General features: G+C 29.4%; 2 protein-coding genes across 4 annotated transcripts in view; one reads left to right on the top strand and one right to left on the bottom strand.

The window, feature by feature from the left end:
* Window positions 1-14,103, top strand: part of LOC108753198 (cation-independent mannose-6-phosphate receptor) — a 21,614-nt gene that overhangs the window by 5,304 nt on the left and 2,207 nt on the right. The gene's annotated exons all lie outside the window — the stretch shown is intronic.
* On the bottom strand, window positions 1,612-13,844 carry LOC108753197 (protein toll-like). Its single transcript, XM_018494584.1, has 6 exons — window positions 13,378-13,844; window positions 5,987-6,226; window positions 4,316-5,319; window positions 3,908-4,226; window positions 3,194-3,790; window positions 1,612-2,967 (listed from the first exon to the last, which is right to left on the bottom strand). The coding sequence occupies exons 2-6, from the start codon at window positions 6,173-6,175 to the stop codon at window positions 1,840-1,842; spliced, it is 3,237 nt and encodes a 1,078-aa protein (XP_018350086.1). The 5' UTR covers window positions 6,176-6,226; window positions 13,378-13,844; the 3' UTR covers window positions 1,612-1,839.

The raw sequence follows: 14,103 nt of genomic DNA, 5'->3' as shown, positions 1-14,103 counted from the left end.
AATATATACATATATATATATATATATATATATATATATGTATATATACATACATTATAACGTATTTATAATTTATTTTGCATATTTCTTCTCAAATTTATATGCGTTATATGCATGTAATATACGGCACGTTACAAATTTCTTTATACAAATATAACAAATTATAAAAAGATTATCATATACTTGCAATATTTATATATTGATTTATCATACTCATATTCTACTTATTTTTTTACATCATAAAGTAAATTTTTTATTTTTAAAGTTCTTATAAAATAACTGAATAATAAATTGAAAAATTATACATGCTTTGATCTCTCTGTAAGAACAATTATATGTCACATTGGTTAAAAAATGGAGGCATAAAAGAATATGCATTAAAAAACAGGATACTTTACTATATGTGTTTGCATATTCTGATGCATGACAGCATTTTCTAAAGTACAATTAACTTTTGTCAGGTACTGTTTTAATAATTTCTAGAGTCCGATCGAAACTTTTACCAAAACTGAAAATGTATACTCATTACGTGTCAGTTTCGATTGAAACCGTATAACTTTTTTTCATAAATATTAATTTCAATATGTGTAATTATTGTTTCAATAATTAAATTATGATTTATGAAGAAGTACACTTATACTCTTTGGCCAAAATTGACACAACCGAAATTTCGATTTTTGATTTTGATCGAAATTTAATTGTTTTTCACTATATTATGATATTTACGAAGAAAAAGTATGTGATATATGGGTATACATATGTCTATACATATGATCTTTATAGGATTTCGATTTTTAAATTTTGATTTCGATTTCGGTTTCGGTTGAAATTGACACGTAGCCGAGTGTTTCGGTTTAGTTTCAGCAAAAGTTTCAATCGGATTCTAATAATTCCAACTTAAATAGGATGTATCTTATTCTTAAATTATATCATTGTTTAAAAAACTTGATGAAATAATTATTCTTAATAATTAATGCTAATAAAAGATATAGGAAACACCTTATATGAACTATTTTTTTAATTATAATATTACATTATACGATATATTTTATGACTAAATTAAGTGTATCACATGTAAAATAATCCTTGAGTATTTTCTTATAAAAGCTATTTTTTTAATATGTCTTAAATTTAAAATATTGCATGAAAAATTAGAACATATTAAAGATATATTTACGAGAGGTATTTATATATTAAAGATATATTGTAAACATTTTACAATATTATGTAACATTCGCGTAATTGAAGCTTTGTAATAATTTACAAAAATGTTATTTTGGAGTCTTAAACAACTAATAGGAATAATATTTATTCCTCCTATCACAGAAAACACGCTGTGTTTAAATTGAAATACGTTTCCTGTGATAGGAGGAACAAACATTATTAGATATTTCTTGAAAACTTAGATTAATAGTAATACAGTAAAACATTGTTATGATATACTTTAAAATGTAAATAACGATTGATAGTAATATATTGATAGTAATAATATTTTATCAAATTATTTGAATGAGTTATTTCTGAAAATTATTTAATTTAGAAATCGCTAAAATATGTTAATACTATATAGGAATCACTAAAATATGTTAATATTATTTATATGTCTAAGTTTACTCTAACATCAGTCAATTGCACATCTCTTATTTTTCCTTCTTTTTTCGCTTCCTTAAGTTTGTATCATTACCTAACCGTTTCATTTGAAGATTCTAAATTAAGATCAAGCCTTCTTAAAAAAAATAAAATATATCAAAACTTGACGTTAATATTGCATATATGAAAGACGGATTTATAAATGACCTCTAATTAATATTTTTCATATTCTATTCTACTTTCGTGCTATCAGACAAGACATTCTTCATTATCGTGTTTCATTAAATGTTTGGGTGAGAGAATGATCGGGACGTTTCCGTTCAACTTACACGATTCTCGTACGCAATCATTTAAAAATAATTGTTCCTCCGATTCTTTATCACAGATGAACTTTTTAAGCGTGTCAGCTGGCGGTGTAGTGGTCGGTGGAGTCTCAGGAATCACAATTGGATAGATGAGCTCCTTTTTATCCCTGTTCGCTTGAATACACAGTTGATGATTTTCAAAGATTTTCTTTCCGACGGTACTGTTCTTTGCAAGTTTGGGTTCATGCGGCAGCGCGTATCTCAATTTGTTCCAAAACCAGGGATCTCCCCATTTGACATACGTGTTCATACTTATGTACGCCTTCAGTTCTGGATCCAAATTGTCAGTGGATCCGATATCACCATAGAGGATTAATATTACTCGCGCCCGACCTTCGCTCAACGCTTGACTGTGGGCAGCTCGAAATTCCATTCTTCCCCAGACACTCTCTAAGAAATTCGGTGACAGCACGACTATTGTCCGTCTGGAATTTTCTACGGAGCTGGCAATATTCGCTGGTATCCACTCGCCCGCTACCCAATCCCGATAATGAAGGCACAGCTTGAACGACATTGGACCATTCTCCAACTTAGATACCAATTCGTCCACGACAAAGTCATGATCTTTGTGCGAGTAACTCACAAATGCGTCATACACTTTTTTTTTATCCAACTCCTCTTCGGTTACGAACCATAAGCACCATTGATGGGCAAAAAGCCATACTTTAATTTGCCGTTGGTATTTATAATAGAGTAATCCAAAGAAGCCGATAAGAAAGCCCGTAAAAGAAATTGCTACACTAATACCGATAATCCTTGTCGTGTGCAATGGGCAAAAATCAGTGACGGTCATTTCCGATACAAAAGTATTCTTTTCCGGGCACTTCACTTTAAGTAGATCAGGCATTGTCACTAAATTCGTTTGAATGAAATTTCGAAAATCTTTAGCGTTACAATCGCATTCCCATGGGTTTTCGTGTAACGTCAATCGAGTTAAATTTATTGACTGTTTCAGGAATTCTAACACATCAGGATGTATTCTTGACACGTTATTATTATGTAGTTCCAAAATCTAAAATAGAATTTGATATTTTTTTAACTAAAGTGCAACTCCATATCTTTTTTTTATCATTACTTTATAACTACATACAGAATGATTTAAACAAATAAAAATCTGCACCTTGTTAATTGAACATTTTTTGAACATTTCTACGTATCTGAATTATACTAAATTTCTTAATTCTTTTTTATCAATAAAATATTTTATCATCTAAATAAAAGATTGTAAATTTGTGCACCTGTATTGTGCTGGACAATCCATCTAGAGAAATTTCATCAATGTTGTTATGAGATAAAATAAGCTTCTTCACTGGTTCAAGTCCCATTGCTTTTAAATTTGGCATATGAGTTAACTGGTTGCCAGAGAAATTCAGTTCGAATTGAAAGGAACTACCAGGTTTTTTTATATCACTTGGCACACTACTCAAGTTTTTGTTAGAACAATCAAATATGAACGCACTACCTTCAGGCCTTACTAAACAAGTGCACTTTTCAGAACACACTTTAGAATCCTCTACTATACATGTTAATGATTCAGATTTTAAATTTGTAACAGGTTCGTTTTCTAAGTCCTTTGGGCTTTGGCAACTTAAATTTCCTGGTATTATTTGAAAATAATTTGGGACGTTGGGATGCATTTTGCCTTCGATGTAACGTAGGAAGTCATATAATCCGCAATCACAGTGTAATGGATTGTCATTTACTAATATTTTCGCATCATGAGTATCCTCCTGATAACTTACTATTTGTTCAGCACTGCGTAAAAAGATATGCTCTATTTTATTATGAGTTAAATCCACTTCGATGTCACGCGACACAAATTGCAAATCTTCAGTCTGAAAAAAAAAGAAGTAACGTTAAATATTTTATTGTCTTATAAATCAAATATCTCAAATGTATTTATTTTAATTTTAGAGGTAATTTTTTCCATATATATATATATTTTTACTTACGGTTATTAAAGATATATTGTTATATTTAAGATCTAATTTTCGAAGTCCTATGTCGCTCAAAATCCAGTCGCTAAATATTTTTGAAATATTATTATTAGCTAAATATAATTCCTCTAATGACACACAATCGTAAAAAGGCGATTTCGATCCAAATGGATCAGGATATTCGTGATGAGAATCTTCTAACGTAAGATAATTGTTAGAAAACTTGGCAATTTTCAATGCTTTTAAGAAACTGAAACTGTGGTCAGAAATTGTCATCAGCTGATTTTCTTCCATATTTAATTCCTTTAAAGCATTCAATCCGTTGAATAGATGCCTGTAAAGAATTATGTATTGATAAAAATATGAAAAACATAAGCAATCGTTATTATTCATATATATATAATAACAGTGATTTGAACATACCCAGAAATGGAAGTAATTCGATTTTTTGATAAATCTAAGTTTATTAATCGATTAGTGTTAGAGAAAATATTATCAGGCAATGTTTCAAGATCATTAAAATTTAATTCCAATTTTTCGAGTTTCTTTAAATCACGGAATATATGCACAGGTAAAGTTTGAAGATAATTTCGTTCCAAAGTAATATTAGTTAGCGAGGTGCATCCCCAAAAGAGATCTTCTGGCAGTGTAACAAATCCATTTTTCCTTAATTTTAACACCTTTAATTCCGTTAAATTAGCAAAAAATTTATTTGGTAAGGTTGTCATATTTCTCTTGTTGTCGAACAGAGAGACAGTATGTAGCTTTGTGTTATTTTGTAACAGATTTCTCGGTAAATGTGTGAAATTGTTTCGAGATAAGTTGAGAACCTCTAGGTTTTCGAGCTTCGCAAAAATGTCATCCGGTAACTTAATCATGTTATTCCCGTTGAGATCGAGGCTCTTCAGAGCGATAAGTTCATCAAAAATTCCCGACTGAGGCTCTATTAAATGATTTTTCCACAGGTTAAGCAACATCAGATTTTTCAGGTTGTCAAATGTGCCCAGTTCTATTGATCGCAGAGCATTGTCGCCCAATTCGATCCACTCTAATTCAGGGGTATAGTTGAAAACTCCAGTAATTAGATGTAAATTGTTATCACGCAAATTAAGTCCCGTTAAGTTGACTAGACCAGCTAACAGATCTTTATCCACGTAGGTCACGTTATTGCTCGATAAGACCAGAGATTTCAAATTCTCGAAGTCGTCCAAATGATGCTTGACCAGGGCGAAGCTTAAATTCTTGTACGATTGAAAGATTAATTTGTTCACTTCGGTAGCTCCTAGCGTGCGCGTAATTTCACCCAAACTTTTGTTGGTCGGTAAATCACACATGTAGAAATACATTGACTTAATACTCTCATTCTTCATTAAAGTTGACACTTCCAGATTGAAATCTGACCATTCCGGTGAATTAATACATTCGATCTGTATGAGAAAAAAATATCTATTAATGCAAACTGATTAATTAATAAAAATATTCATAAAATAGTATAGAAAATTTATGAAAACGTCTTGTCTCCGTATCAGACTAGAGATTGAAATTGAGATTGAATTTAAATAATCAAAAAAAAAAAAAAGAAATTTAATAAACTTATTTCGAGTTAAATCTTAATCTCAATCTTTAGTCTGATAATGGGCATTAGGGTAACAGTATAGAGATTTATAAAATTTGTCAAGAATTTAAATGATATTATGCTTCCAAATATTTTTGGAAAGCCTCTAAAGCAAAACGGAATAAAAAATATATTAATAATGAATATTCGTAAATTTATATGTTTCCTTTCAAATTTTGGATTCATGTATCTGTTGATTGATAAAAAGAAAAATAAGATACTTATCTAATACGAAAAAGAGTCTTGAAGAATTTTGAATCTTTATTTTGTAATATTGCTGGTTAATGAATAAGTTTGTGGTCTGTGTTCAAATTCTTAAGTATATATAAGATCTTTAATTCATTGAGACAAATTTAATTTTATTTATTTAATCTATTAATTTAATTATTGGGTCATGTTGACTAGATATGCATAGATATGCATAGATCTTTGCTACTGTTTGGCAAATGCAGAACGTTTGTGACTAAGTAGACACGTACTTTTATATATTCGCCTGGTTGAATATTCACGATAAACGAGGAGTCGTTCTTCATTAGACAGTTTATCTCGATTCCTCCATCGTAATTTGGTTGACAAATGCATGCTTGATTCGTTGGACAATAAAAAGCGAAAATACTATCCAGAATAATAGCCAATGTTAAAAACCATGTTTCACTACGAATGATCATTTTTCAAGTTGTATATAGTTTGATCCTCGACAATGCCCGATATTCTGATATCTATATTTAAACAAATTTAAAGATACATTTGTATTGTTATATATTATTTTTATTGCTATACATTATTTTGTTATTATTTAATTTATAATTTAAGTTATAATTTACTTTCAGTTCTCATTTATTTTAAGCTATATATGTCGAACATGATACTGTGAAAATCGGAAGCATCGTGGGTTAGATAAATGTAACACTTCCTCTTTTTGAGATAAGCTTTTTGCACTCTTTTATAATTGCCATACTCTCATATACATTAATTAATTATTTTTTTCTATACGTCATATCATACGAAATAAAAATTATAATTAAAATATAAATTTATATATGCCTAGATATAAATATAAATTTATATCTAGGCGTGTATAAATTTTTTTTATATGTATAAGAAAATATAACAATTTGATGTTGAACACATCAAATTTTATTTATAGGATATTATAGCCAAACAGTTCTTTTTAATTTGATATTGTAATATGAAAGAAAATGCGTAGTAAAGTATAAAAAAAAGCAATAGTAAAGAGAAAAATGATTTTTTTCTTACATTTTTATTCTCTTATTAAATTCTTTACGAAAAAATGCACTGCGTAAAATGTTGCAGCTCAATCTTCGATTTTAATTAGTGTCTATAGTTAAAATGTGTTATATATTGTTATATACTTTTGGGACTATTCTGTTTCTAAAAACTATAAAACTTTAAAAAGATGAATGATTAAAAATATGTGGTCTTGTGCTTCTATAATTCTATATAATTCAAAATTAATAAATTTTAAAATTTTTAGTAAGAATAAAAATTGTATTATCATAGATAGAAGATCAACTGGTAAAATTCATGGAAGATTTCTTAATGTATTTTAGAAGAAGTAATTACAAACTATCATGATGAAAGGCTAAGTCACGATTCTTAGTATTTTCCTAATACGGGATCTCGATGAAAATACGTTTCTTTATGACGAAACATATTTATAGCATCTCCTAGCGTATAGTATAAACAAGAAAGAAATCACATTCCATATTTACTGTAAAAAATATGACATTTTATTTGAATTAAAAGTTACAATTAGAAAATCGGTAAAACTTTTGGCACGAAGTTATTTATGATATATAATTTCGTACTTATTATTTATTATATTTTAATTTGCAATAATCGTTTTGCACATTTCTCTCGTAAATAGTAAAAAAAATACGAGCCTGTTTCTTCGAAATTTATTGTAATTTATTGGTAATTAACAATAATCGTATATTCATGGTTAGGTTTTTATTTATCTGTATGCCTCGTTAAAAAAGATATCAGTGTTACAAGCTGTACAGTATTGGGTAAATCTACGTTCATGTAAGTCGTTATGCATTTATGTAAATAATCTCTTCGCAGAATTATAGTTAGGTAATTGCTTTACAACAAGGAAATAGCTACATAACACACGCACACACACACACACACACACACACACACAAATAATCAATTCGTTTTTATCAATGGAATTAATCCAAGCTGAAGTGAGGCTATTTTGAGGCTTATAAGCAGAGAAGTATACAAATATAAACACAGATATACTGTTCAAAAAATTATAGAAAAAGTATAGAAAAATTGTGAGCAAAAATTGGCCAACTTTGACTATCGATAATTTTTTTTTTTTTTTTTTTTTTTTTTTTTTTTTTTTTTTTTAATTAAAACTTGAAATCTGTATTTTAACTATGGCCAGATTTTAAATTTAATGCACCTCTGCTCCTGTAACTTTCAAAAATATGAGGATGTGTTTATCATATTGAAAATTGCAAAGTTTGATGGAATGCACGGACTTTGTAAAATTTTTCTTGGGAAATGCCGTTTGCAGCGGCGTACAATTCGAATTTTCCTCTTTAATTTAAAAAAAAACGAGTCGTTGATTTTTTTTCACACGCAAAAACACGATATGCGAAATCTACACACACGCAGAAACGTGCAAAATCCATCCAACAATCTCGTCGTGGTACATATTTGGTAATGTAGGTAATATCGATAATATATATAAAAAATGCAAGAGTAACAACAAGTCACTTTAAAGTATAACAACAAGATAACGACCAAAAAACGAGCATAAAAGTTGTTAGATTACAATAAAATAATATATATTTGAGATACAATATCAATCAATTTTTTTATACATTAAAACGTTTCGACTCACAGTCTTCTTCAGTTAACAATACAATAACTAATAATTTAACCGCAATTAAAAAACGGAATTAATGTCGTAATTCTATCATAAGCGTCTAAAGTGTTGACACATTATGTCCGTAAGAATATTGTCATGATGTTATACAATATAACTAAATCCTCATTCAAGGGCGAGAATCACGTTAAGTTCAAAGAGAGAAGTCAATGGTAAAAATTAATCTGAAAACGAAATTTCAAAGTTGGCCAATTTTTACCCACAACTTATCTATGCCATAATTTTTTTGAGCAGTGTACATATAAGATATTTCAAAATCTTTAATTTTAAAAACATATTCTTCTGTAGCTCATGTCAAGCTAATTAAAAGTTCTCACGGGCACAAACCTTCAAATATTTTAGTTTTTGTTCCAAAACTTCGGAAGATTATCACATCTTGTACGGAAAAATAGTCCAAATAAATCTTTTTAACATTAATTAACTTCACTTTTTTATTAACATTAGTTATTAACATTAGTTATTAATATTAGTTAGAATATTGTATAATCAGGAAATGGAAAATTACTTTTTAAAAGTAACAAGTTACAGTTACTATAATAGTTATTGATTTTTAAAAGTAACTCATTAAAATTACCGTTACTTGAGAAGGTACCTTTTCGTTACTTTTTTAGAATCAACGATCACTAATCACAGCGTGCTTAGAGACTTTTTCGTTTCAAGCGCTATGAGTAGTTTGTGTCTAATCGTGTGCAAAATAACGATAAAAGTAACTGTAAAATTCGTTATCAAAAAAATGTAACTACGTTAACGTTAAAGTTACCAAAAAAAAAGTAACGCAGTTATCAGTAAGGTTACTAAAAAAATAACTAATACATAATTGTAACTTTGTTACAAGTAATGAGCTATTTCCGTTATTTGTGTATAATATATCATGGATTATACTGTATGTTCCGGAAAAAACTGTCGGACATAATATCACGAAAAAAAGTATATTTTTCAATATTTCGAAAAATATTACGGTATAAAACACTGTGAAAAAAAGCTATATTTTATTTTCTAATTCCAAGAAGCATGTTAAGATTTCCAAAAAGGCAAGGATTTATGAAAATTAAGCATTCTGTTCGTGAGAAGCAAGAAGACTTATGCAAATCGAGCATCTCAAAGGAATGAGGCGACCGTTATGTCCACATCGTTCGTTCCGGGTAATTCTGAAAACTAAATCGGGCGAAAAACTAAAATCATAAACATATTATTGATACATGTACAAATGTAGTAAAAAAAAACATTATATCAATTTTTTTTTAATTTTTTAATATAAAATATAAAGACTTTTCTAAAGTCCTAGAATAAAAACTGAGATATTTGAGGGTTCGTGTCTGTGAAGAACTTTAATCAGCATACATTAATATAAAATGAAATATGTAAGGTAACTGTTATCTATTTATTATTTATTAAATAACGTTTATTAAATAAGGCAATCAATATAAATATTTAAATTAAATAATTTTTAGTTGAAGATATATTTAAAGAAATTATTGAAAATTTATTACAGATTTGTAAATGTATATGCGTACCCTTTCTTTTTCATGTACATATATTATATATATATATATACTATTGGACTGTCATTGCTTATCTTAAGTAATCCTATGAAACTAGTATCAAGATCGTGTGAAAATACACTATCAGTGCAGTTATGATTATTATTATCTCTCATTTAAAAGACTATTCTACAAAATATTTTTGAATGCAGTTTTTCCTTAGATTACGTTTAAATTATTTAAAAAATTACATGATTGGTTGAGAACATTCTATTGAACATATGAAATGTACTCGTATGTGTCACTGATAAACTCGATAACCGGTGTAATATTTATATTCGTTAAACTACGTATTAACGCAAATAGATAATATATCGAACTTTTATCCATTGATTTCCGTAATATCGGATATTGAATAATTCGACGGATCTTTCTGACGTTTGCTTTGTGACAACATTTCCAATGATTCCAAGAATGTTGAAGATCAAAGTGCGACGATTGCGAAGATATGAAAGAAGATACGACTTTTATTGGCAGAGTTTCGTTTTATTGATATAATTTTATTTATTGCATTTTTAACTATTAAATGAAAAAAAAATCAATTCCTGTCGAAGGGCTAAGCTGGAAATAAAGTTAAACAATTTCTCAAGATATTTATTTATTAATGAATACTCAAGATATTCAGTTATTAATGCTCATTAGTTTCAAATATAGTTTCTTTTTTTCAATATAGTTTCTTTCTTTTATCTGGAAAGAAAGAGAATGGGAGAGAAGTTTCGAATTTTTTATTTTATTTTATATAGGAAAATGTTTTGCAATTTTTTCTTTGAAGAAACTTCAGTGACTTGTTTATCTGAAACTTAAGGAATTCTAATAGTCTATTTTATGGACTAAATGCGATTATTTGTTGTATAAATACTTTTCTAATTGCCTTTACATATAGATTTGGAAATTCTTTTCCACAATTAAAGTATAAACGATAATGCAGTCCAAATTGGTCGACTTTATGTAAAAGACGAAAAAAGTTAGAAAATTACAGTTTTGTTATCGGCCTCTGACGTCAACTCTTGACAATATTTACTTTAGGATAGATTAGGATAGATCAAGGCGAATTGGATCAATGTAAATTTTGAAGCAGTTTTTTTTTCTATGTAAAAAGTGTTACCGTATTATAATTAGGGATGCATCGGATCGTAAAATTACCGGATACCGGATATCCGGACGGAATGTAACATCGGATATCCGAGAAGGCGATTTCTTCGACTTGGATATCCGATATTTTCCGGATATTCGATCGGATTCGGAGAAAGTGTCTTCTTAAAAAATAAAAAAAAATAAAAAACCTATAGAGAAAAAGATTGTAATTGTTTTGCAACAATGTATAGCATATTACAGCATCATAAATATGCATACTTATTTCTAGAACATTTATATAAGAAGAAATCAATAATTTAATGATATCAAATTTCAATCAGATATATTCCCGGACTAATGATATCCAACAATTCGATTGGATAGTAAAAAAGTGCTGGATAATCCCGGATATTTTCCGAATATCCGGTGCATCTCTAGTATTAATGATAAAGCGTGATCTTTTACATGCTATGATATTTCCTAATTTCTTCATTCATTTTGATGATATTTCCTAATTTCCTCTCTTCATTTCATGTATAATATATACACAATGTTACATAAAAATAATTATATAAAATTAATGTGGAACATTTTTTTTTCTTTTACACTGGCGTGATTTATATACTAATTTCACTTTTTTCTTTTTATCGGAAATTATTCGCACGCGCTTACGACAATTTAGCATATTCGACAGTTTAATGTTCAAGATATCATAACTTGACTAGTGATCAACATGAAGAAAAAAAGATCGATAGACACATCAATCCAAAGTTCACGGACAATTGTATCGTTTCATGACGATATGATGCCTCTTTTCTCACTTTCATTGCTCGTATCTATCTTGGATAAATTTCAGTTTTCAGTTATATCCGTGTTATATAAATACCAGGATCTAGACGTGTGAACACAGCATAAAATCTACGCCGGAGCATTCCCCGAAACGTGTTAATACCCAACACGATAATAATCGTGAACTTGCTACGTGGGGAAAACGAGCGTGGAATCCCGTCGATTTATCTTACATCAATGACTATTACGAGTAGAAAAAAAAAAAAAAAAACAAAATGGTATATTCTGGTCTGGTCGGTTACTCGATCGATGAAACGATGCACAACTTGTATGTGTATCGTCCTTGACACATTCCTACACGAATAAATGTTGTTGACGTCATGGGAACAGGGCCTGATTTACCCAATATTGTACACTCTAAAAGAAGTAAAATTATACAGATGTAAAATTTCTAAGTGGACATACAAAAAATACATACGAGTTATATTGGGAGCCTTTTTCTTTTTTTAAGTCTATTGAAAATAGGGCTTATACAAGAAATTTCCATTTAAATCACATAAATTTTTATTTTTATTATAAACGTATTAACTTTTACAATTGTTGTGCATGTAATTTTACACATTCTTTTTAGCTTTCCTTTTAAGCAGATGCTTCAATCAGCAAAGTTTTAGGGGCAAACTTTATAAGATTTTTATTTTCACGAGAGAGATACAAATAAAAATGAATCTGTTTCGTTTAACATTTTTTACGCAATTGAATATAGAAATTTTTTAATTTTGGCTAATCTATGAAATAGAAATAAAAATAACCTTCTTCGTTTAACATGAATTATGCAGTTTAAGATGTAGTAAATGTTTCTTCTTTGCAATAAAGCTTATTTAGAAGATGCATCATTGTTCATGCTTCAATTGATCGCCTCATAGATCACTAAATTAAAAATGCAAAGAAGGAACATTTATTATATTCTAAACCGCATAAGTCACATTAGACGAAGCAGGTTTATTTTTATTTGTATCTCATAGACTAGCCAAAATTAAAAATACGAAGAAGAAAGATTTGACGTCTAGCGGAACATGTTTCGCAACTATTGAAGTTTTTTTTCGCTGACAATTTTTTTTTAGATCTAAAATTATGATTTAGGCTACCGTTTACTTGATGCTGCGAAATGTTTCGAAGTATTTTTTGATTGGTCAATTAGTGAAATTCTTTCTTTCGATTGGTCATCAAATGCTTCGAAGCATTGTAGATCGCCAAGTAGATCGCCAATCAACGCGAAGAAAATTTCTAATAATTGCAAACTGAACATTCTGTTGAACGTAGCTGATTATTGAACATTTAATTCTTCAAAAACGAATCCGATTAATCTACAAGCGATTATTTAATCAGCAATTGCAGAATATCTGGCGTTTCTTTTTCTGGACTTGCTAAAGGTCGAGAAAGCAAGATCCGATCCTGCACGCGGGACGATCGTTCATAAGGCGGTGCCTGAACCGGTTTCACGGAAATGACGTCTACACAAACAACACTACATACATTTACTTACAGCAATATGGTGGACTACGTTAGGTCATTTGTGGGAACCTCGCGTGTTGCCTATTTTGTTTTTTTTTCTATCGAGCGATAGTGGCGATTATTACCAACAATGATGACACATGCAGATATCACAAACGCGCATACGTATACTTTTCATATTACAATGCGCGCATGACACGTGATCTTCTGCACGCAATTAATAAGAACAAAAATTCGTTCGTTTTTAATGACACTTCGTTGCGTTTTCGCTCTCCAATGCTAATTCTAAATATTAAACACATAAGAAGATGATCGCAACTGTAGGCGAATAGTTCTAAAGTAGAGAATCCCGACTTGACTCATCGGAACTGTCACTGAGACACTACCACCAATCCGAGCTTTCGACCACGCAGTCCGGTACCGACTGACTACTCCGACTGATTGTGCCTGTTGTCCCCTTCTTTCCTTCTCTTCCTCTCTTTCTCTCTTCACTTCTTCATCCCCACTCTTTCTGTTCTGCCTCTCACTTAATCATTCATGTTTCCGTCTTGTTTTAACTAATATTTCATCGATAGATGAGAGAGACGTATCTCAGGTCATAAACTTCTGAACGTGAATCGTATATGTGGAATTGCATTACAACATCAGTTTGAACAGCTTAAATTAGAAATCGATAATTATATAATATAATAAATGTTATAATGAAATTATTTTTTAAATATAGATAATAAAAGCTATAATTAATTACTTTTATATA

The sequence above is a fragment of the Trachymyrmex septentrionalis genome, unplaced genomic scaffold, assembly GCF_001594115.1.
Source record: "Trachymyrmex septentrionalis isolate Tsep2-gDNA-1 unplaced genomic scaffold, Tsep1.0 scaffold66, whole genome shotgun sequence".
NCBI classification, from domain to species: Eukaryota; Metazoa; Arthropoda; class Insecta; order Hymenoptera; family Formicidae; genus Trachymyrmex; species Trachymyrmex septentrionalis.
This window is presented reverse-complemented; position numbering and strand designations above follow the sequence as displayed.

Excerpts from the sequence above, each read along its gene's own strand:
- LOC108753197 (XM_018494584.1), bottom strand. The coding sequence starts at position 6,175 with ATGATCATTCGTAGTGAAACATGGTTTTTAACATTGGCTATTATTCTG. Across the intron at positions 4,227-4,315 it reads CGAATTACTTCCATTTCTGG|GCATCTATTCAACGGATTGA; the intron begins GTATGTTCAAAT and ends AATTCTTTACAG. Across the intron at positions 2,968-3,193 it reads GATTGTCCAGCACAATACAG|ATTTTGGAACTACATAATAA; the intron begins GTGCACAAATTT and ends ATTCTATTTTAG.